General features: G+C 29.3%; 2 protein-coding genes across 2 annotated transcripts in view; both read left to right on the top strand.

The window, feature by feature from the left end:
• The window catches only part of LOC127287483 (neurochondrin homolog), a 30,739-nt gene extending 14,455 nt beyond the window's left edge, over positions 1–16,284 (top strand). The window contains exon 2 of the mRNA XM_051314435.1: positions 11,881–16,284. Coding sequence (XP_051170392.1) covers positions 12,352–14,601 — 2,250 coding nt within the window. The 5' untranslated portion in view covers positions 11,881–12,351 and the 3' untranslated portion in view covers positions 14,602–16,284. The remainder of the gene's footprint in view (positions 1–11,880) is intronic.
• On the top strand, positions 14,763–20,009 carry LOC127287532 (N-acylneuraminate-9-phosphatase). Its single transcript, XM_051314522.1, has 3 exons — positions 14,763–14,831; positions 16,887–17,370; positions 19,822–20,009. The coding sequence occupies exons 1-3, from the start codon at positions 14,763–14,765 to the stop codon at positions 20,007–20,009; spliced, it is 741 nt and encodes a 246-aa protein (XP_051170479.1).
• The last annotated feature ends 2,637 nt before the right edge of the window (positions 20,010–22,646 follow it).

The following is a 22,646-nucleotide window of genomic DNA, read 5'->3' as shown; positions in this document are numbered from 1 at the left end:
AATAGAATAAAAAACAAAGGACCCAGATGCAAACTCTGCGGAACACAAAAAAACCTCAGAATAATCATACTCTAATCTTACAGATAAGTATCTATCAGTCAAATATCTCTTGACCCAACAAAGCATATTCCTATAGCAAAACCTAGAGCTTCGAGCTTAGCAACTAAAATAGCGTGGTCAACCCTTAAAGAAATTTTTGAGCACTGTTCCCACAATTTCCTTTCCTGAAACCTTTTTGATAATTCAAAATATGAAAAAATTATCGGCCGTTATATTTTGCCCTTTTAAACGCATTGTCCTCGATTTTCAGGCTTTTTATTTTCGGTCTTCCCAAGGTAAGGTTGTATTTTTCAAATGTATCCTGATTTTTTGTCGAAAGACAACCAAAGCTTTACTTGATATTTAGCCGGTTTCGAGGGAATAAATTTTCTAAAAAGTTCGATCGTCCTTCAAAAGCTACTAATTGTTAATCAATAGTCACATTTTCGTGACAATTGAAAAACATTAGTAAAAGTTCTTACCAGTGATTCTACAACTGAAGCGTCGGTTCTTCGATCCAGCTCCTCAATTTACGAACTGGAGCAAACTTATCGCTAATTCGCATCTTTATTTTTTTCCACTAAAATAAAATTACTTCACGTAGTCAACTGAAGCATAATTTGCTCGGAAAAATGTTACACTATGTATAATTAATACACTGTAAAAAGAAGATCTTATTTTCAGATGAGTCTTAAAATCAGCGCTAGTAGCTCTGATGGAAATTGCATTGCGTAAATTCAGCAAATCTGCCTTAAAAATGTTCCCTTTTAAAATAAGACCACTTTTCGGCCTTAAAATAATACTTTATTTTTACAGTGTATGGTCAGTCCTACTCGCAGGTACATTTTTAAAAATATTGTGAGCCGAATGGAAAAATTTTACTACATTCCAATTAGCTTTCTTGATGCCAGTTTTTAAAGATCCAGAAACTGTGCTATCCACAGGGACCCATTTCTAAAAGCTTCTTGCTTTCAAGTTCCTACATTAATTCCAGTAAATCAGAATGAAGTTTTAAAATGACATTTGGGCCGTCCATTGAATGTTGGATTATTTTTTTAACATTTTCTAAAGTTAAATCTTCTTTGAATTCATTTAGCAAATCAACAGCTTTTGTGTGACCTAAGAAAACTGACAAAAAATACTTTCAAGAAACTTACTGCTTTTCTTTGTACCAAAACCAAACATTCACACCCATTTCACCGGTTTACAGTAAAATTGCAAATCGAACAAAACATTATTTTTTCAATTAACCTTTAGCCCGCCGGCGTTTAGCAAAATCCATCAAAAAAGCCTAAATTTAGGCTTTCCGGCAGTCTACAGGTTAAAAGGTGTTTTTTGAGTAAGAAAAATATATTTTGGTATATTCAAAAGCATATGCTATAAAATTTGTAAAATATTTTATAGATTCTGTAGCATATGGTTTTGAATTAATAATTTTTATACCTTTGGCAGAAATGCTATTGATTCAATAGCGTAGTTTTCTCAGTGTAGTAGATTAAAGTTCAAATTTCATGCAAATTTTAATGATTTTTAGACACTTATCTAACTTCTGCTAATTTTTTTCAATCCAAACAATTAGGGGGAGTCCTGCTCCACGTTAATTTTTTTATTATGGCAATTAATATAACAAATTTAAACTATTAGCATATTCTTTTCTCGTTAAGAACTAACTTTTTAAGTATACCCGTCATCTTTGCAAGCATTGTTCGTGTTTTTCCAGATAGTGAGTTGAAATTTTTTTCTAAAAGTTTTTGACTTTTTATGTTTAGGTCATTTCCACTAATTTTTTCAAAGTGATCACAATGTTTTGTGCATAAAAATTAGGTGTCATTAATAACTTTTCGACGTATAAAAAAATTTGTATAAACATTCGATGTATCAATTATTATATATGACTATTTTAAAAATGTAGAAAATGGGGAGTTATGCTCCAGCGTTATTGGGGAGTTGTGCCTCACATTATATTTAACAGTTTTTAATTTTAATACGCACTCGATTTTTTTTGCATTTTTTATGAATATTTTGAATGTTTTATGTAATTTAAATATTGTTCTTTAGTGAAATGGAACTTTTTACATCTGGATTCACTGCTAATGAAATTAATTACCTAGTTTAATTCAATTATTTTAAAAATAATTTAATTTTATCTAAATTATCCAAAATTAATCTTTTATTATCTTATCCATTACTTTATTTTATGTGAATTATCTTATTTTTTCATATTTTATAATTTAAATAAAGAATTTTTTAAAAAATATGTTTTTTTCTTCAATTTTCAACGGTGGAGCACAACTCCCCGTTTTTTGAAAAGTCATAAAACTAGTATTTTCAAAAAACAAGCAAAATTTCTATTTCCGTTTTGAATTTTAATTAATTGATCATGCCAAACGTTGTGTTTGTACATGTACAAAAATAAACTATAAAATAGTCAAAAAAAAAATTTATATAACAATTTTGATCGAGAAACAAAACCTGGTGCACAACTCCTCAATCACCCCTACAAAATTAAAAATAGAATATTAATTTTATATTTTTGCGTTATAATATTATACTGTATTAAAAGCGGGATTTAAAATATTACATATTCATTTAAATAACTATTTTATTGATTGTTTGGTTTAATTAGTATATTATGGCACGCAATTTGAATTGTAATTTTATTAATAAACAATTTAATAAGGATTCTATAACACACCCTTTTCAATTAACACTTTATTTCACTAGCTTTCGAATAAACATTTTATCAATGGAGGGCGTAGATATTAATATTTGTCCCTCCAACATTATTATAGTAGTAGACAAACCTGTCTTAAGTACAAATTTTCAAGTTTATTATAAAAAAAATTCCGATTTTCAAAAAAAAAGTCGACCCTTGTTTAATTTTGCAAAAAAATAGGGCTACATTAAAAAATTTCAAAATATTTACAGACATGGATGGGGGGGGGGGGTGATTTTTGAGAAATTGATTTCTATGGGAATTTACTTAATTTCTATATCTAAAACTGAATTTTTGCTTCTCTTCAATTTTGATTTGGATTCAGTAACTTTAAGGGGTTTCCTAAATTTTTTTGGTCAAAAAAATCGAATTTTTTTTTTCTTCATTTTTTGATAGGAAAGTATGTTAAGAATGTGTGGTTAAATCATTAGATCGTAATTCGCTCAAAATCTTAAGTTATTTAACAAAATACATATATATATATATATGTATGCGTCTACAGATCGTATAATTAACCCTTTCGTGTCCACGATAAACCGAGCGAATGGATTTGCTTGAAATTCGTTACTCGGGGTGTTATTGGGGTCTATGATTACGAATTTAATGTCAGATTTTAAAAATTCAAAATAGCGGATCCAATATGGCTGACAAGTTTTTTAAAAAGTGTTTAGATTGGCTCGAAATGTCCTACTCGGGGGTTTATGGGGTCGCTGATTACGAATCCGGTGTCCATTTTTCAAATTTCAAAATGGCGGATCCAATATGGCGGACGAGTTTTTAAAAAATGCTTGGATTTGCTTGAAATTTACTACTTGGGGGTTTTTGAGGTCGATGATTACAAATCTGAAGTCATATTTTAAAAATTCAAAATGGCGGATCCAAGATGTCGGACAAATTTAAAAAATGCTTGGATTGAATATGATGACAGAATTCGAAAATTCAAATATAAAAAAGGTTTTTTGGTTTGCTGATAATAAACCCGACATGGTCATGGACCCAGTACGGACAATTCATCATATTCATATCATTTCATCATTTTCGAGCAAATCCGATTAGTTTTAAAATTTTTCGTCCGCCATATTGGATCCGCCATTTTGAATTTTTAAAATCTGACATCATATTCGTAATCAGCGACCCCAAAAACCCCCCGAGTACCAAGTTTCGAGTAAATGCAATTGATTTTTAACTTTCATGTCCGCCATATTGGATCCGCCATTTTGAATTTTTAAAATCTGACATCATATTCGTAATCAGCGACCCCAAAAACCCCTGAGTAAGAATTTTCAAGCTGATTTAGTTACTTCTGCTTGACTAATTATAACCTTTTGATATCAAAACTTTAAACGCTTTTTTCTCAAAACACTATATTTAAAAATGGTAACCAGTAGAACTCAAAAACCGTTTGACCGATTTCAAAAATTCAAGTTGCATTCGATTCAGTGGAAGTTTTTGCAGGCCCTAAACCTCTAATATATTTAAAATATTCAATAATCAGGTTTTTGTGAGTGATTGATTGTCAAAAAAATGGTGTTTTTTCAGTTTTTTGGGTTCCAAAGCTTGCCATTTTTTTAATTTTTGATTTTTTTTAATATCTCGAGGTTTAGGACCTGTATTAGGTCTTAAACTTTAAAATCACGTTTGATTTTTTTATTTTAGATGATTCTGCGATGAGCTACAGTGGTTACCGTAAAGGACTTTGACGTATATAGTAACATGTAAAAACTTTTGATCAATTATATTTTAAAACTTATGAGTACACGATCTTTTATAAACCTTCTATTTTAGGGCAAAAAAATTTAGGAAACCCCTTAATAACATAAAAATTTGATATAGGTATTAAAAAAAAATAAAAATGGTGAATTTAAAATGGTTGCCATGAAGGCACAATTTTAACCTAGAAACTTAGCCGAGAATTCGTTGTCCGCCTTCACCACGGGGAGGTATACGTAAAAATAGAAAAAAATAAAAAAAATAAACATTTCAGATCCGCCATTTTTAATTTTCTTAAATATCTGATTTTTATGTTATTAAAGTCACTGAATCGAAATCAACATTCAGGAGAAGCAAAAATTCAGTTTTAGATATAGAAATTAACCCCTTTACTGTCAGCGACACATACGCTGTGTCGTGAGAAATTAGGGGCCCAAACTGTCAGCGGCACATACGTTGTGTCGTGATTATCTTAACAAAAAATAAATGAAATTTTCTATTTAAATTGTAAAATAAATTCTTTTATATCATTACCAGGCTTCGCACTCATTAGTCAGTAAAAAAATAGTAGCAAAAAGTAGCCTGAAAAGTAAAAAAAGTAGAAAAAAGTAGCCTACGGAAAAAATTAAAAATATGTGTAGTTTATATATTAAATTGTATTTAATTTTAAAAAATTAAATTTCAACACTTAATTTACATAATAATTTGCATAATATTTAGTTTTTAAGGTATTAAAATTAAAATTATACCATAAAAGTAAAGAATTTTCGTACATTTAAATGGCAATAGAGGTAATTACAAATTTTTGGCTCAATCCATTATATTTTATATCAAAAGTCGTTAAGGCCTAATTTTTTAAAAAATAGATACTTTCCGAAATGATTCTGGATGATATTTAGAGAACGAAATAAAAACAATTAAGTCAAAATTTTTATTATTTATCTTGAAATATGAGTTTAAAATGGAGAAGATATGGAAAACTCACTTTTTCAGCAATTAGAAAGATTACACAGCCCCACAAAAAAAAAAATTGTCATGTACTTTTGACCGGAATACCCTATCCCTATGTATTTTGACGCGCTGAACACGAATCCGAAGTCCGTTTTGCTCCATCACGTCAGGATTTTATTCTAACCTCAAAAAACATGTCGGGTTTTGAGAAGTAGGCGATTTTTTAAAAAATTGATGTATTAACTTCAAACTTGGTATCTGGGAGTTTTTTGTGTCGATGATTATGAATCTGAAGTTAGATTTTCAAAATCCAAAATGGCGGATACAATATGGCTGACGAATTTTGAAAAAATTATAAGATTTACTTCAAACTTGGTATCTAGGGGTTTTTTGGGTCGCTGATTACGAATCTGATGTCAGATTTCCGAAATTCGATATGCCTGATTCAAAATTAAGGAATTATTTTTAAAAAATTGTCAGATTATTACGAAATTTGGTATCTACAGGTTTTCTAAGTTGCTGACAAGTAACAATAGGGAAGTGCCATACGCCGATTTTTCTGAAACTTGGCAGTTTTGTAGTTTTTTGAAAACAATTTGACACGTATGTTTTGTTTTTCCCCAAAAGCTGATTTATGGGGGGAGCTACCCCTTGAATTTTTTTTTGGTAGGGGGACATTATTTTACGACATTTTTTAAAAATTAATGTGCAATAGTGTATCTGGGGGTTTTTTGGGTCGCTGATTACGAATCTGATATCAGATTTCAAAAATTCAAAATGGCATATCCAACATGGACTTCTATCGGCCATATTATAGATACGCCATTATCAATTTTTGAAAACTGACATCAGATTCGTAATCAGCGACCCAAAAAACCCCCAGATACACTATTCCACATTAATTTTTAAAAAATTTCGTAAAATAATGTCCCCCTACCAAAAAAAAATTCAAGGGGTAGTTCCCCCCATAAATCAGCTTTTGGGGAAAAACAAAACATACGTGTCAAATTGTTTTCAAAAAACTACAAAACTGCCAAGTTTCAGAAAAATCGGCGTATGGCACTTCCCTAGTGTTACTTGTCAGCAACTTAGAAAACCTGTAGATACCAAATTTCGTAATAATCTGACAATTTTTTAAAAATAATTCCTTAATATTGAATCAGGCATATCGAATTTCGGAAATCTGACATCAGATTCGTAATCAGCGACCCAAAAAACCCCTAGATACCAAGTTTGAAGTAAATCTTAAAATTTTTTCAAAATTCGTCAGCCATATTGGATCCGCCATTTTGGATTTTGAAAATCTAACTTCAGATTCGTAATCATCGACACAAAAAACCCCCAGATACCAAGTTTGAAGTTAATACATCAATTTTTTAAAAAATCGCCTACTTCTCAAAATCCGACATGTTTTTTGAGGTTAGAAAAAAATCCTGACGTGATGGAGCAAAACGGACTTCGGATTCGTGTTCAGCGCGTCAAAATACATAGGGTTAGGGTATTCCGGTCAAAAGTACATAACACTTTTTTTTGTGGGGCTGTGTTATTAAAAATATAGACAACTCTTTTAAAATGTACAATTTATTACTGACTCTTGTTCAGAATTAATTAATTTATTATCTTTTATTGATTACACAGCCTCAGAAAAAAAATTAATTTTGTCCGGCGAAATAGACTAGTCATTCTTACGTCTTATTATTAGTTCTTAGAGATAATCGCAAAAATCTGATAAAAATCCTGAATTAGGGACAAAGATAATTTTTTGCCGAAAGACTACGATATTGTATTTCCATGTATATTGTACTTTTTTCCACTGAATTCGAATTCAAAGTCAGAATTGAGAGATTAGCTTAAATTTTGGAGAAAATGCCAAAAAACTGTTTTTTTGAATTTTTTGCAATTATCTCAAAACATTTCAGCAAATCTAACAATTCTAACTTTGGATTCGGAATCAGTGGCTAAAAATACATGGAATTACACTATCGCAGTGTCATAAAAAAATTTTTCACTTTTTGATTTTTTTTCTTTTTTAAGCACTTTTTTGAGTTTATCTCAAAAATAAGAGCCAACTTTTAAATTCTGACCCCAGATTCTGATTCAGCGACCCAAAATATGTAAGAATGACTAGTCTATTTTGCCGGACAAAATTTTTTTTGTGGGGGTTTGTTAATTAAGTAAAAAAATGAAAATAATAGATAAAATATGTTTTCAAAGTTGGTCTGTGAAAGTAAGTAAGTTTAAACAGCACACAAAAATGACAAAAAAATTTGATCTATAAGGTGCTAAATATCTTGCGGTTACTTTAACCTAGCGCATTAACATTTATGTAAAACTGTGAAAAATAGCCGGTTATCTATGTATATTTCGGTGGTGGGGATAAAACACTCTATTTTCTTAATTTCTAGTTTTTTATTTATCTAGTTTATTTTTTTTTAGATATTTATTTTTATCTAGTTTTTTTTATTTTTTTCTAATTTCTAGAAAATTTTAAAATCTTTAAGTTTTTAATTAATATTTATTTAGGCATATTTGAAATTTAAAGAACTGATTTAATACCAATTTTTCAGTTTTTCATAAATTTAAATGGGTTAAAGTAACCGCAAGATATTCAGCACTTTATAGATCCAATTTTTGTGTGCTATTTAAAATTACTTAAAACCATATACAGGTTTTGAACTCATTAGTCGGCAAAAAAGTAACAAAAAGTTGTCTAAGTAGTGGAAAAGTAGCTTTTAGTAGCCTAAGGATGAAAAAAGTAGCCAAAAAGTAGCCAACCATCAAAAAAGTAGCAAATAGTATCTTTTAGTCGAAGAGTGCGAAGCCTGCATTACTCGCACATTACATGTATCAATAATAATTGGTTAAGTAATAATTAAATAATTATTTATTATTTTTAACTAATAAACAATTGAAAAACAAGTAAAAATCACGAAAATTTTTTTTTTAAATTCAGAAACCCTAAAAACCCTTATATACTAAGTTTCATGAAAATTTGTCGAGCAGAATTTGTTTTGGACATTTTGGGACCACAGTATCAATTTTTTCTCTAACAGTAAAGGGGTTAAGTAAAACCCCCCCCCCACCATACAATTTACTACAGAAGTGTAAATTATTGAAATTTATTTACTATGACTAAATTTATTATTATATAGGGGATAGCTACTTATCTGATTATCACTCTACTTCATTTCTTTCAACTTAACCCCAATTTTTTTTGTTTTTTGACTTTTTTCTTACACTTTTTAACATATTATAAAAAAATGTAAATTATAAATTTTTAGAAACCCTCTTTATGAGGTGTTTCTTTTAATATCCACGTATCTTTATATTTGATGTTCGATGTTCAATATTTTTGAGATTTTGAAATAACAAATTGTACCTGAAGAGGATGCATCGAAACGTTGTACATTAATTTTTCAATAAACAACAAATATAATAACCGTTTAATAGGCCTCGTAAAAAATTTTCTCAATCAAAGTTAAATAATATTGTAAGAAAATTAATTTTAACGAGAATACTTTAATTAAATTAATTTATCCAATCTAATTAATTTAATAAGAGATTAGTTTTCTAATAATTAATTAAAAGAAATTAACAATAAATCCAGCTCTAAGCTGAATTGTCTGCGTCACAATTCGGACATTCGTATCAGGGTCCGCAGATTTTGGCGCACTTTAAGTGCACTTCTCTCTGACAGTTATGGCACGCAAAGCTATTGATAACAACAGAATTTCGAATTAAGAAAAGAATAAATTTCAATTATGAGGCTTAGAGCATTATTAAGAAACTGTACACTGAGAAAAAAGGTTTGAGCTGACAACCAAATATTTCATTCAATATATGTGCAACTAAAATTTTTTGGTTGACACAACTAAACTTTAGTTGACAACAATCAAAGTTTGTTTCAGACGACTAAATAAGAAAATGAAAAAGAATTTGGTAGTCTCAACCAAACTTTGGTTGATGTCAACTAAAGTTTAGTTGTGTCAACCAAACAATTTTAGTTGCACATATATTAAATGAAATATTTGGTTGTCAGCTCAAACCTTTTTTCTCAGTGTAACATTGAAAATAAATAAAATTAAGGTGTGATGTCCATCTTAGGGCCTCCAGACTGTCCATCTTAGGACCAATGACCCCATTTTTTTGGCGCAAATAAAAATTATTTACAAACACAGTGTCAACCGAATCATTTCAGAATACTATTATACGATAAATAAATGAGGTTATATGCATCTATTCGAAATCAAAAATATAGATAATTTTACCGACTGAAATAAAAACTGTTACAAAACTACAGGAAGAAAAATAATTCTTTCCGATTCATGTTTAGATAAAAAGTTTCATCTAAACAAACTAAATCAGCAAAAAAAAAATCACGAGGCGATATATACTTATACGAAAATTTTATATCAAATGTCCATCTTGGGGCCCTCTCCCCTATTGATTTAAGAATTTAAAGATATAATATTTTAAGATTTTCTTTGCATTTTTCTTCTTTCTTGATAAATATAAAAAATTTGGAAAATACAATTGACACTTTGATAATTTTAGAACATTTAAATGTTTTCTAAATGCACGCACACGGAAACTTTCGCGTTGGTCCTGATGCCTAGGTTAAGAGATAAAAATATTTATGAATAATTTAACAGTTTTAAAAAGCTAATGCATGTAGTTTTTTAAAGTTGAAGTTTTTTTTATCATGATCAATAAAATTGCATCCACTTCAATTTTTAAAATTTACATGCATTAACTTTTCAAAAATTAAAATTTTTTTAAATATATTTATATTTCCTAACGACATGATACTCGGGACCATCGCGAAGGTTTTGGTGTGCATGTATTTAGTGAACATTTAAATAACCCAAAGTTTTCGTTCTTCTTCAAGTCAGTTATTAATATTTAAAAATAGCAAAAATCAGCAAAGTGACAATTTAATTTTCCAAATTTTTTATATTTATCAAGAAGAAAGAAAAAAAGTGCAGAGAAAGTCTAAAAGTTCATTACAAGTACTTTATTTTTAATAACTTTTATTTAATTTAATGATTCTATTTTCTCATAATTATTTCAGGAATAAAAATTGACAAATTAAGTTATTAGACAGGTGAACTTAAATATATTATTTCATGTCTTTAAATACTTTTATCAATTTATAATTATAAATTTACTCATTAATAAATGACTAAGTATTTTGCGAAAGGAGAGAATTTTAATAAGAAATTCTTATTGATTGCAAGTTGTTGTGATCACTTTTCATTTAAAGTATTTCAATAAACTTAATGAAGTTATATTGTACGTACTTTTTACTTTTTAAGATGTGAATTTGGACACGTGACAACGAAAATAGAGACTTAGTGTAACGTGAGCCGATGCCCGATATAGTGCTTTCTTAGTAGATGCTATTTTTAGCCTTGGGAAGTTGCTTAAAATATTTGTTACACGGCCAATCCTTGTTTTCGTCTTCCTTAAACTTGTCATTCTTCTCAAGGAATATATCTCAACTAACATCTTTAAAAATTTTAAATTATGATTACATTTTTTGCTAATAAAAAGTCATTCATAAAATCATTTTTTTAAAATACCTTTTTTATATTATTAATTTGTATCATATGAAGATATCATTGATTATTGTTCGTAGTTTATTTTGAATTTTTTAATTTATTGCAATGAAAAACATTTGAGAAAAACAATTTTTTCAATGAGAATATTTCAAATTATAAAAATAAATTACTTTTAATTTTAAGAATTGAAACGAAATATTTATAAATTTTTTAAATACTTTAGTTTGATTGGTGCTTTCTCTAAGGTTTCGAGAAAACATTTAATATGACGTGGTAGCAATTGCCCACAAATAAACTGTATACATTAAACTTAGATCTGTTTCCGGACTAATTTTTAGATTAAATTTATTAAATTAAAATTAAAAACTTTATTAAGGTTAAAATGTAGACCGTTAAATTATGTACAATTTTAAACTTATACCTACAGTTTTACCTACTATAGTTCATTTTAAAAGTATACAGTTTTTAATTTCAATTTATTAAATTTCATCTAAACATTAGTATGTATGTGTACACTTTTGTGAATACAGTTTATTTGTAAAAAAATTGCTACAGCTCCTTCAGTACATTGATTTTTAAAATTGATATTTTTTTCCCCTGTGCCAATTTAACATAGTTTTAATACAAATTTTGAAAATGCATTCACAATTTATTTTAACACACAGCGTTTGTGGTTAACTTTATTTAACTGTATTAACTATAGTCATCAAACATGATAAATTCCGAAATTTTTTTCACGTTTAATTTGATATAAATTGTTAAAAATTGTTATGATTTATTATCAAATTTATTAAGAATCTGAAATGAAATTTTTTATCTTTCTTAAAGAAATATTTTAGTTTCATATGTAAAAAAAAGAAAGAGTGCCTGTATTCACTTAAAATCGTGATATTTTTTTTGCAGGACTGTATCTCTGCGTAAAGCCAGGCAGTTGCGTTTCCAAATAACCCGTGAAAGTGTCTAATTTTCCGTGTCCGGGGAGGAAAGCTTGTTTTCTTCAGAACATACGGAAGAAGTGTTGTTTACTTCAACCTATCCTTGAGATTCGACACGTTAAAATTAGACTTGGACTCTTTCTACAAACGCTTCAGATTAGGTAAAATCTTGGTTAGTTTCGTTTCTTTCGACGCAGAGAGTGAAACAACTCGCTCTTTATTTCAGTGGATATACTATTTTCGTCCATCGAAAGTGAGCGTGTTAAAGGGCAAGGCTAGTACGTGAAAGCTTTTAGTTGGGAGTGGTGCCAGTTGGCTTATAGCTGTGGTGCGCGCAAGGCATGAGCGTGAATGAGACTCGATCTCATGTTTGGTAAATGACCTGTGTTAAGCTTTTTAAAATCGAAAACATTTGTTGATAATTCGAACAGTGCCAAAAATGGAGTGTGATAATTTGGACAGTGCCATACCGGAGGGTGTGAAAAAGTGCGCTTCTATTCTCAAGATGGTGGAAAGCGATTCAGAAAAGTTTGCAGCTCTCTTTATGGTGACCAAGTTGATACCTGGTAAAGATTGTTCTCCGGCGGCGAAAAAAATACTTTTCGAAGCTATTGGTCCTAAATTTCTTCGGAAATTGTTTTTAAGTAATGATGTACCTGTCGATTGTCCTCCTCAAGTTTATAAATCCGTCGCGTTGTCAATTCTTTCTTCGTTTTGCAATGAGCCTGAACTAGCAGAGCATCCTGACATGATTGGACACATACCTGCGCTTTTAGAAATTGTGTCTCAGGCTGACGAAGACGCTCCAGATGATACTTTAATCATAGTCAGCGAGGCCTATACCTGCTTACAGTGTATCGCTCGGCAACCCGGTGGACAAAGAGCGCTTCTGGAGCAGAAAGCGGTTAAAAAAATGTGCGATATTTTCTCTGAGAAAAGCTTCAAAACCGACGAGGCATTGAATATCCTTGTCATTCTTGCAAATAAATTTGGACCACAAGTCTGGGACGCGGTTAATATTTCTTCCTTTCATTCAATAATAAACAAAATCGCCCTTGATTTCGACTCGGATAATTCGGAGAGAAAGTTTGAGTTGTGCTTCATATTGTATGAGTTACTTGCTTCTTGTAGAAAAGATCTGATTGCTTCAACAGCCAAGGATCAATCATGGCCGGAGAGTATTCGAAAATGTCTCTCTGAGATTCTTCGTTCAAAGATTGGAAAAAATCAGCGAGACCCTGCGCTAAAACTTTCTTCGATAATGCTGGAAATTTTGGGAGTTGACTGGGCGGTAGCTTACGACGAGAAAGAGAAACTCTATATTCTTCCATTGATTCAGCTGGCAGCCATTGAAGTGCGATTGCAATTAGAGGGGAAGCAATTAAAGTCTGTTGTGGCACATGCAGATCTGTTAGTCGCTTGTTTCACTGTTTTGGAAATTTCCCTCAACTACATCACGAACGATCAATTAGACTTGGAGCAGAATGAGAAGCAAGCTTTGTACACTTCTTTAAAGGCAGTCTTTTCTGCTGTTCTCGGTTTGTTGATAGCCGTGTCTAAGATGAAAGAAATTAAGGACATTAAGGAGAGGGTCTTTGTGTGCGCGCTGATCAGGGTTTTGGCTGCTTGGTTGGCTCAAGAGACATCATCAATGCGCACTCAGGTATTTGCTGTCTTGCCATTCGTTTTGACAATAGCTAACGATACTTTTTATGCGCATCGGAATCGAAAACTTGCGGAAAAAGCAAAAGCAGGTGCTAGATCTGACGAAGGAAGCTCATCTGCAGAGCTCGTTAATTATGATCCGGTCAGTGATGTTGATATTTTAAGGCTCATGCTTCCTGCTCTTTGTTACCTTGCAGTTGAAGACGAAGGAAGGAAAATTCTCCTGAAGCATAAGCAGGACGAAGTTCTTTTTGAATGCTTGTCCTATCATTGGACAATTGTACACTACAAGAAACCACCAGTGCCAAAGGCAGAACGTTTGAAAGCACTCAAGGAACCAGAGAAGGAATTGGAGCCCCATGTGTTGGAGCAAATGAAGGATTCAAGAGCAGCAATGGTGTCAATTTGCAATGTGCTTATGAATATAACAGTTCTGGAGGCAAAACTCGTTGAGGAGTCAACAACATTCGTTTCTCTGCTCAAATTCATTTTCACTAATCTACCAGAGCTTAAGCAAATCTCAGAGAACTTGGTTCTTCATGGGCATTTAGCTGTTTTAGGATTATTATTGTTGAAACAGCAGGCAAAACGTGTTAAGAAGAATGATTTTTCAATTTGTCGTTATATACAAGTTACAATAAGATTTCTTTGGGACGCCTATATTGTGGACGAGAGCAATGATCCAACTGAACTTGTCGTCGCGATGTCTTACAAGGAGCATTGGATGGAAATAATGGAACTGTGGTTCCTGGGAATGCAGACAATGGCTGGAGTATTGCAAATGATTCCTTGGCTTTCGGAATTTGCGATCGAGTCTGGATGGGCCGAGGGAATTGTCGAGACCTTAAAAAAAGTAAAGATTGGCGGTTTACAACCAAATGTTAAGTCGGCGTATGAAGATTTGCTTTGTCACTTGGTTAAGGCTGATCAGAGTGTTGCGACGGTTTTAAAAAAGTGTGGGGCGCTGACGGTCTGCAGAAATCATCGAATGATGGAATTAGGCAAACATCTTTTTGGTGATTAATTACCAGAATTTAAAAGTTGACAGAGCAATTTATTTATTTCTTTTTTTCAGTTTCTTGTAACGCAGAATTCGAATTACAGAATTATTGTGAAAATGTGTTATTATTGACAAAAAAGAAATAAGTATTTTCGTAGAAAGATATAAAAAATTCGTAAAGAAATATGGACTCAGCAATCAAACTTTTGCGCCTACATAGAATTCAAGTTACTAGCATAATTTTGTGTATTTGTGTTAGCGTTGTTACCAATAAGATTCTGAAACAAACAAATAGGGAAGATTGGATATTGACTTCATATTGAACAAATATAATGTATCTTTTCATTAGAAATGAATGCTTTTTTATCTTTGTAAAAAAAATATTAATGGTTTTACAAGAATCAGAACTTGAATAAATAAAAAAAAAACTATTATGTGTATTTTGATATAAAACTTTCTCAATTTCATATCATATTTAATCTAAAGAATAATTTTATCTACATTCGTTAAAAGTTAACTGATATTCAAATTTTTAACTAATAAGCGGTTACACTGACTTGAAAATAATAGACGTAAACATAATTTTACGCACTTGCTGCAAGAAAATAATTTTTCATGTTCAATATGTAAAATATAAATTTCAATCAATAAAAGAATGGCTTTATTTATATTTTAGAAGATGGAAATTATAAATTGAACCACTAAGTTAAAGAAAGATATATATTCTTACTGTTTTTTATTTGCCAAGAATGAACAAAATTTTTTAATTTTTTCCAATAGATTTTGTATGAAGTGGTTTTATATTATTTAATATGTATGTAATGAATTAAAACTGACAAGACTTAATAAGATAATGTTACAAGTCTTAGAAAAATTGACCAGTATATTTATAACTAAAAAGGATATTAATCAAAATAGTACAGACAGGCGATAAAAATTTAGCCGATTTCTTTAAATGGTAAACCAAATTATTTTTAAAAAACACATTATACAAATTTGTTACCAAAGTGCCTAAAAAAGTAAATTGTGTAACACCTGCTTTGAAAAATACTAATTTAAATTAACTTTCCTGCTATCAGTTACTTGATTCTCTTTGTTAATTCCGATTAAAATTTAATTTAAAACTATATTAAAATGTATCCGTTGAAAGTCACCTTTATCAACCAATATATTCATCGAATCAAGATTGAAAATTTATATAATTTCGCTAAGCGCAGCTGTTTTAATGAATCGGATGCTTTTATACACAAAGCTGTGTTTTTCTCATAGGTGTTACACAAATATTAATTTAGTTATTATAGGATATAAAATTTTCCAAAAGAAAACCTAAACTGTTTACCGCTTTGTATAACTGTACAAGAAATGGTAAATATATAACCAAAAGCTCAAAAATAATGTAATGATATAAAAAGAATTTATTGTGAAATTATAATTTGTTTCTCACTTGAAATATTTTTAGAGTTAAACTATTGCTCGGATTTCGGAAGCAAGATGGATTATTTGAATTAGCGTAGGAAACTAACGCCTCTGCGGCTGTGCTATTTTTACATTTTGTATAAAATATTGACGTATAAACAGATTCATAATAATCTTGTTCTTCAATATTGGCGCTGGAGAAAAAGTGAATTATCTCAAGTATTTCGTTTGCTCATTGTCAATTTGTTTGTATTACAAGACTTTTTAATTAAAGAGAGACAATTTAATATATTTAATCTTATTTTTTAATAGCCTTTCTCCCAACTTATTTTAGTGCTCCCATTCAAAAGAAACGAGATGACGAAAGAAATAATTTTTTTTTCTAATGCTAAATAATATCATGTGAGTCTGTTATTGGCACAACTGATTTTGTTGTGATTACAGTAAAACGCCCATCGATGCCACTTCGAGAGTCCAATTATCGGCTTGAGTATTTGAATGAATCAATACATTGTCTAGGTAATCATTAATATGAATTAAGTCTCCTAACTAACCTGTATCCTCTATCCTTTGAATTTTGTCTAAGTTATAAAAAAATATGTTCATAAATACAAAGAATATTATAGTTACCGCATTCAATATTTCACATCTTCCCCTTCTGTTCCTCATTTTCCTATTGTTGCTAAAGTTTCATCAATTTCGAGAAATTTGGGAAAATTGCATCACTATCATTGAAATGCAATATTGAGTGTGTCATTCTTGTATTTTCTCTGTCTTTGAACAAAATTTCCTTCCTCCCGTTTGTTATTCATTTAAACGGCATTATTTCGACTATTTTTCTGACAAAGTAGATCCTTCTAAGTTTTAACGCATTCCTCTTGCATCACCAACAGCTTGCTGACGAATTGACACACCAATACGGAATCCCGAAAGATCAGGCCACCAAGATCACGACAACGTATCTTAAACAATTCAGAAAGTGTCCCGAAAATACAGCGTCTACTTTGAACTCATGGCGAAGCAATCTTTGGACAAACGCATTGGGAGAAAGCTACTCGCACCTCACGACAGCCGTCTACGAGAGATGGCTTCAGCTCAGGTACCATTACTTGAAACTGTCCAAAGATACGATTTCGATGTTACATCAAATGAAGAAGAAATATTATTTGGGCCTGATATCCAACGGACCGTCCAACTCACAATGGGAAAAGATTCGCAAATTATGTCTAGAACAATATTTCGATATAATACTGGTATCGGGTGACTTACCCTGGGAGAAACCTGAGGCTCAAATATTTCAGGAAGCTTGTCAGTCCCTTCAAGTCCGTCCAGAAAGTTGCATTATGGTTGGAGACAAATTAGAGACCGATATATTAGGTAAATATTTATGAATTCATTTTTTATTATTTTCATCACAGTAAAAAGTTAGAATTGTCGGCACATTTTACAGTAAGTTTATCATCAGCTGCCAATAAATATGAGAAATCGCTCGTAAGCTTATTGTGGGATTTTTAAGCAGGGTGTCTAGCGACTTGGAATTCTTTGAAAACCTGGAAAAGTCCTTGAATTTTTTTATCAGGAAAACCTGTAAAAGTTCTTCAATTTTTCATCAGGTCCTGGAATTTTTATATTTTGTGTAAGAATTTTTTTCCAACCGCGTTTGAAAACACAAAATTCCTAAACGTTTTTATGTACATTTTCTTATGCGAAATTCAGGCCTCGGATTGCACGACTTTTTCGACTCTTCAATCCGTTATTTAAAATATTTTCCAATTGAAAGTTCTTTTAAATTCAATTATCTAAACTAGGGTCAGTTGGGGTAAATAGAAACAAGAAGTAAATCGAAACAGTAGTTATTTCAGTTAATAAAAATTTTTTTAAATAAATATGGCCTCAAACCTCAAACCTTAGATCACCCCCAACAAGGTTTGAGGCCGTATTTATTAAAAAAAAATTTATTTAACTGAAATAACTACTGTTTCGATTTACCCCTTGTTTTTATTTACCCCAACTATCCCTACCTAAGTAAAAAAATGTATTAATTAAAATTAATGAGTTTCAATTTAAAATTTCCTGAAATTCAATTATTTCCAAAATTTTTACTAAATTCATTATTTTGAATAATATTTTAATGAAACTCTTCGAAAATTTAATTATTTAAAACATTTTCTAAACTTCTGAATTCGAACAATTTCCATAAATCGAACATTTTTTTTTTTTGTTTTTTTAATAATTTGAAACTATTTTTTGAAATTTGTCCTATACTGAATTGAATTTTTGAAAATTTGTCTCAGTTTAATTCTGAAATATTGTAAATAAAATTTCTTGAAAATATCTCTATGAAACATTTTTATTCAGGAATTAATAAAACTTATTTAATTTCTAATTACAATTGTTTGATAATAATTATAAAATATTTACTAACTAACTTTATTTATTTAAAAATAAAAAAAGCAACTTTTTTAAGTTTTCTTGTAATATGAATCGACTAAAACGACTTTTTTCTTCCTCTAAATGCCATCCGAAGCCTGAAAATGCCAAAAATTAAATTTATTTATTACTAGTTTATTACAAAAAGAGACTTAAAGTAATTTAATCTTGTACATTAATTTAATGTATTTTTGTCATTATTTATTAAAATAGTACATACCAGGAAAAAAAATTTTTAACCCGAAAAGCCTGCGGGAAATATTGGAAACTTATTTCCAGAATTTGCTTAAAAAAGTCTCAAAATTAAATTTATTTTTTGCCCAACTTGTTTTAAAATCAAAAAATTTTTGTTGGAAAATCATATGTTCACATTGTACATTCAAAATCCAAAAGAAAATTCCATGAGTCAGCACCTTTGGATTAAATTGATGTATATCTATGTCAGTTTTTTCTTGAAAATTAAATTTTTGTTATTTGAAAAATTAAAATCGATGATTATCAAAAAGGGCTGCGGTGATTTTTGTTGTAAAATTATGCGTTTACATTGTAGAATCAAAGTCAAAAAGAAAATTTTAGGTTTAAGGACGTTTGGGTTAAATTAAATTCTGCGTTTAATGATATATGTATTGCTGAAAAATTTTATAATCCTTCAAAAATTTAAGTATTAATAAATTTTTATCTAAAAATTTTCGACGAATTAATCGTTTTTAATAATTTTAAATTTAATTAAGGTAAATACACTAATTCGATTCGAGTCAAAACATCTTTAAAATAGAAAATTCGACATTTCTATTGTATAAAGTAAATTGAAAACTTAATTAAACTAAAATCTTATGTTATTTATATATTAAAAAGAATTTGAAACTTTATAAAAATTCATTATTTAAACAAATATGAGAAATTAAAACTAACACCATAATTTCTATTACGGCGCGTTTGTATAAGTTTCGGTGTGTCAATTACGGCGACCAAAATTACGTGTATTTTGAAGATACTTTGCTCACCGTAATTGAAACCAATGGAAATCTTTAAAATGTTTTAATTACGGCGAGGGAAAAAATTTGATCTCATTAATTCAAATTATTAATTGTTTAAATGTACATTTTTATTAGTAATTGTATCCAAAAAAGATTAAAATAATTTTTTAATATTTTTAAAATATTAGTTTTTTTGCATGTGCCGTAATTGATGCACTTACCCTATTTAAAAAAATGTTTAATCAAAAATTTTCTAAAATTTAATTATTGTCATATACCAGATTTGTTCATACTTTTCTAATTAACATTTTTTTGTGAATTGAATCCGGATTTGTTTTTCTAAAATAGTATAAAAAAGTGAAATTGATTATTTTGAATTTCTTTTGAAAATGAAGTTTTTTTCATATTTCTAATATTTCAGGTGGTATTGAAGCAGGTTTAGCTTGTACCATATGGATCCCGATAGCTGAAAGGTCTCGTCTTTCAAGTGAAGACCCCCAACCAAATTTTACAATCAAAAATATTTGTGAACTTTCAAAAATTTTAAATCGCGGTCCTGGTGCACCAGAATTAGAAGATTGTTCTTCAAATGCATCGGATGGAATGTGAGGATCCTTCTTTCAATCCACAAAACTAGCAAATTTCCGGATATTATTGGTGAATACTTCTACAGGGCTAATCAAGTGCATTAATTGTTTATGAAAGGGAACTTCATAAACAAGTCAAAACAAGAAGTTTTTTTGTTTTTATTGATTTATGAAAAAGATTTTTACGCTTAAAATATTTTAGCGTATCTTTTTTTCATTTGTATTATAGTGAGGGTAGGAATGGTTTAATGAAAGTATTATAGTAGAAAAAGCGATATTTTATTACTGTGTTTATTCTTGTCACTAGTAGTTGAGTATACTAATGTACAATTTAAAAACATATTTTATAATATTTGTTTTTACTTTTATTGTTTGTTCCTCAAGTTCCGTAAACTTTTTGTTCATGATAAAAAGCGCTCGATTTCTTAAACAATTTTATTCTTCCGAACATTAGAGACAATGGATACAATTTGCATATAAAATTTACAAATTATATATTAAGAAATATTTCTAAATTATATTTTAATTCTATAAGAGGGCGTAAAAAATTAAAGTTAGAAGACCTCGGGATTTTATTAAAAATATATTTTTTAAATAAGCCATTTTAAATATTAAAATTTTTTGTGGAAGGTTTTTTTTTAGTTTGTATGTGGTTCCTAGATAATTTAAAATATGTATTTCCTATTTTAGTGTCTTTACTTTTGTAAAAAAAATTTTTGTTGTGTTTATAAATTAAAAAAAAAATGTAGTTAGGTCAATTTATTGACTTTGGTTTGAGGGCTGTTGCAAGTAATTTTACAAAATTTAATTTTCAAATGTTAAGTTTCGATATTGTTTGTGAACATTAATTATCATATAATACCCAAAATGTTCTTATTTTAATGGAATTAACAAGGTAAACGTGTGAGAATTTTGTGGCCTTTGCTCCGTCGAAGTAAAAATGAAGAAATTTATTATAAGCTTTTATTTAAAGAAACACCCCACTCGAATACATTTTTCCCATAGAACATGATCACAAAGGGTTTAACCGTTAACTAGCACCATGGGTCCAGCAGACCCGAACATTTTTTTCAGCTCAAATTAATTGAATGTGTACCTTTAAATATTTTAATATATTAATTTGACATATTTTTATTAATTTTTTAAGTTTTTTGATACAACTAATTCGTTACAAAAGAATAAATTAGCTTCAAACATTAATAATTATAAATTTTCAATTTTAACCTGAAAAGGCACATTTTATTCTGCAAAATAAATACCTTTTTGCCATTTTTTAATTTTATTTTTCATAATTTTTTTAACTAACTTAAAATAAATTAATCTCTGTAAAACTAATTAAATTTTAAAAAACACATCATAAACTACCTCTGATTAAATTTTTTGTGCAAAAATATTCAATTCCGACTGTACAATACACGTTAGAATACGTCGGGTCCAGAAGACCCGTTGTACCATTTACGTTCGAACGCTGAATTATGCCAGTTAAGGGTTAAATTAATTTTTAAGAGTGTATAAAAATATACAATTAAAATTGAAGGAAATCATAATCTCAATAAAGAGACTGATTGGTGTTTTTAAAAGAAGAATTTCTCTAAAACAAATTTTCAATTTTGCTTTGATGGACCAATAGTCACAAAATTTTTACATTTTTATATTACTATATTAAGGTCCATAAAAAAAACTTGAGTGAAATTAATAATAATTGAAAGTATGAGGTTTGTAATATTTAGAGTTCTTGAACAAATTTTTTTGTACATGAATACTCAAAATGGATGAAATAATTATTTTTTCAACAAAAATATTTTAAGAAAAATAAAATTCAAATTAATATTAAAGCCAGGCGCAAGATAGATTCCTATTTTTTTAAGATACTCTTATCCAAACTAATATTTATTATTTTCAGAGTATGTAAAATAGTTGTATTTTTTCTCTAAATGAATAAAAAAATATCAATTACTACTAGTTTTTGATTTTTTAAAAATATATTTTTAAGCAACTTTTCCCAAATAAAATTCGTGCTACGCGCAGAAGTCACATGCTTTTTTTTTGGGTTATTTATAAATTTTATAGGAAGTTGTAATGATCTATTAAATAATAAAGTGAAAAACTACGACAAAATATTGTGAAAAAACCGGCCTTTGCAAAATGAAGTGGTGAAGAGATTTAAAAAAAAAAATTTTTAATCTATTTAACTGACTTCCTGGCATTCCGAACTACCATTTACCAAAAAAATTTGAAGGTACTTGTCAATATATGTATAAGTACCTACGTATTTTTTTTCTCGAAAAACATGATTTTTTTTTATTCTATTGGTTTTATGCTGTTTTGAGGGGTGGGATATTTGTTTTCGATTTTAAAAACTATTGAATTCACTTCCTGACACCTTGAACTACCCATTACAAAAAAATCAGAGGTGCTCGATAATTTTGATAAAACAACCTCCCGGCAAACCGTGATTACCAGCGTGTCGCGTTGCTGTGGAAGGGATTGAAAAAAAACATTTTTCGTCAAAAGTATATTTTTTAAAAACTTGGTAAAAATATATGTTAAAGGGCAGATTATAAGGTACTTTTTTTAAAAAAATGAGTTTTTTGATTTTTCTTTCCCTCTCCATAACTCCGAAAAAACTTAAATTATGGGTGCATACTTTCAGAATTTT

Source organism: Leptopilina boulardi, unplaced genomic scaffold, assembly GCF_019393585.1.
Source record: "Leptopilina boulardi isolate dan_hultmark-lab unplaced genomic scaffold, ZJU_Lbou_2.1 LbouV2_371, whole genome shotgun sequence".
In the NCBI taxonomy this organism is placed as follows: domain Eukaryota; kingdom Metazoa; phylum Arthropoda; class Insecta; order Hymenoptera; family Figitidae; genus Leptopilina; species Leptopilina boulardi.
Note: the sequence above shows the minus strand (reverse complement) of the source record. Positions and strands in the feature narration are given on the sequence as shown.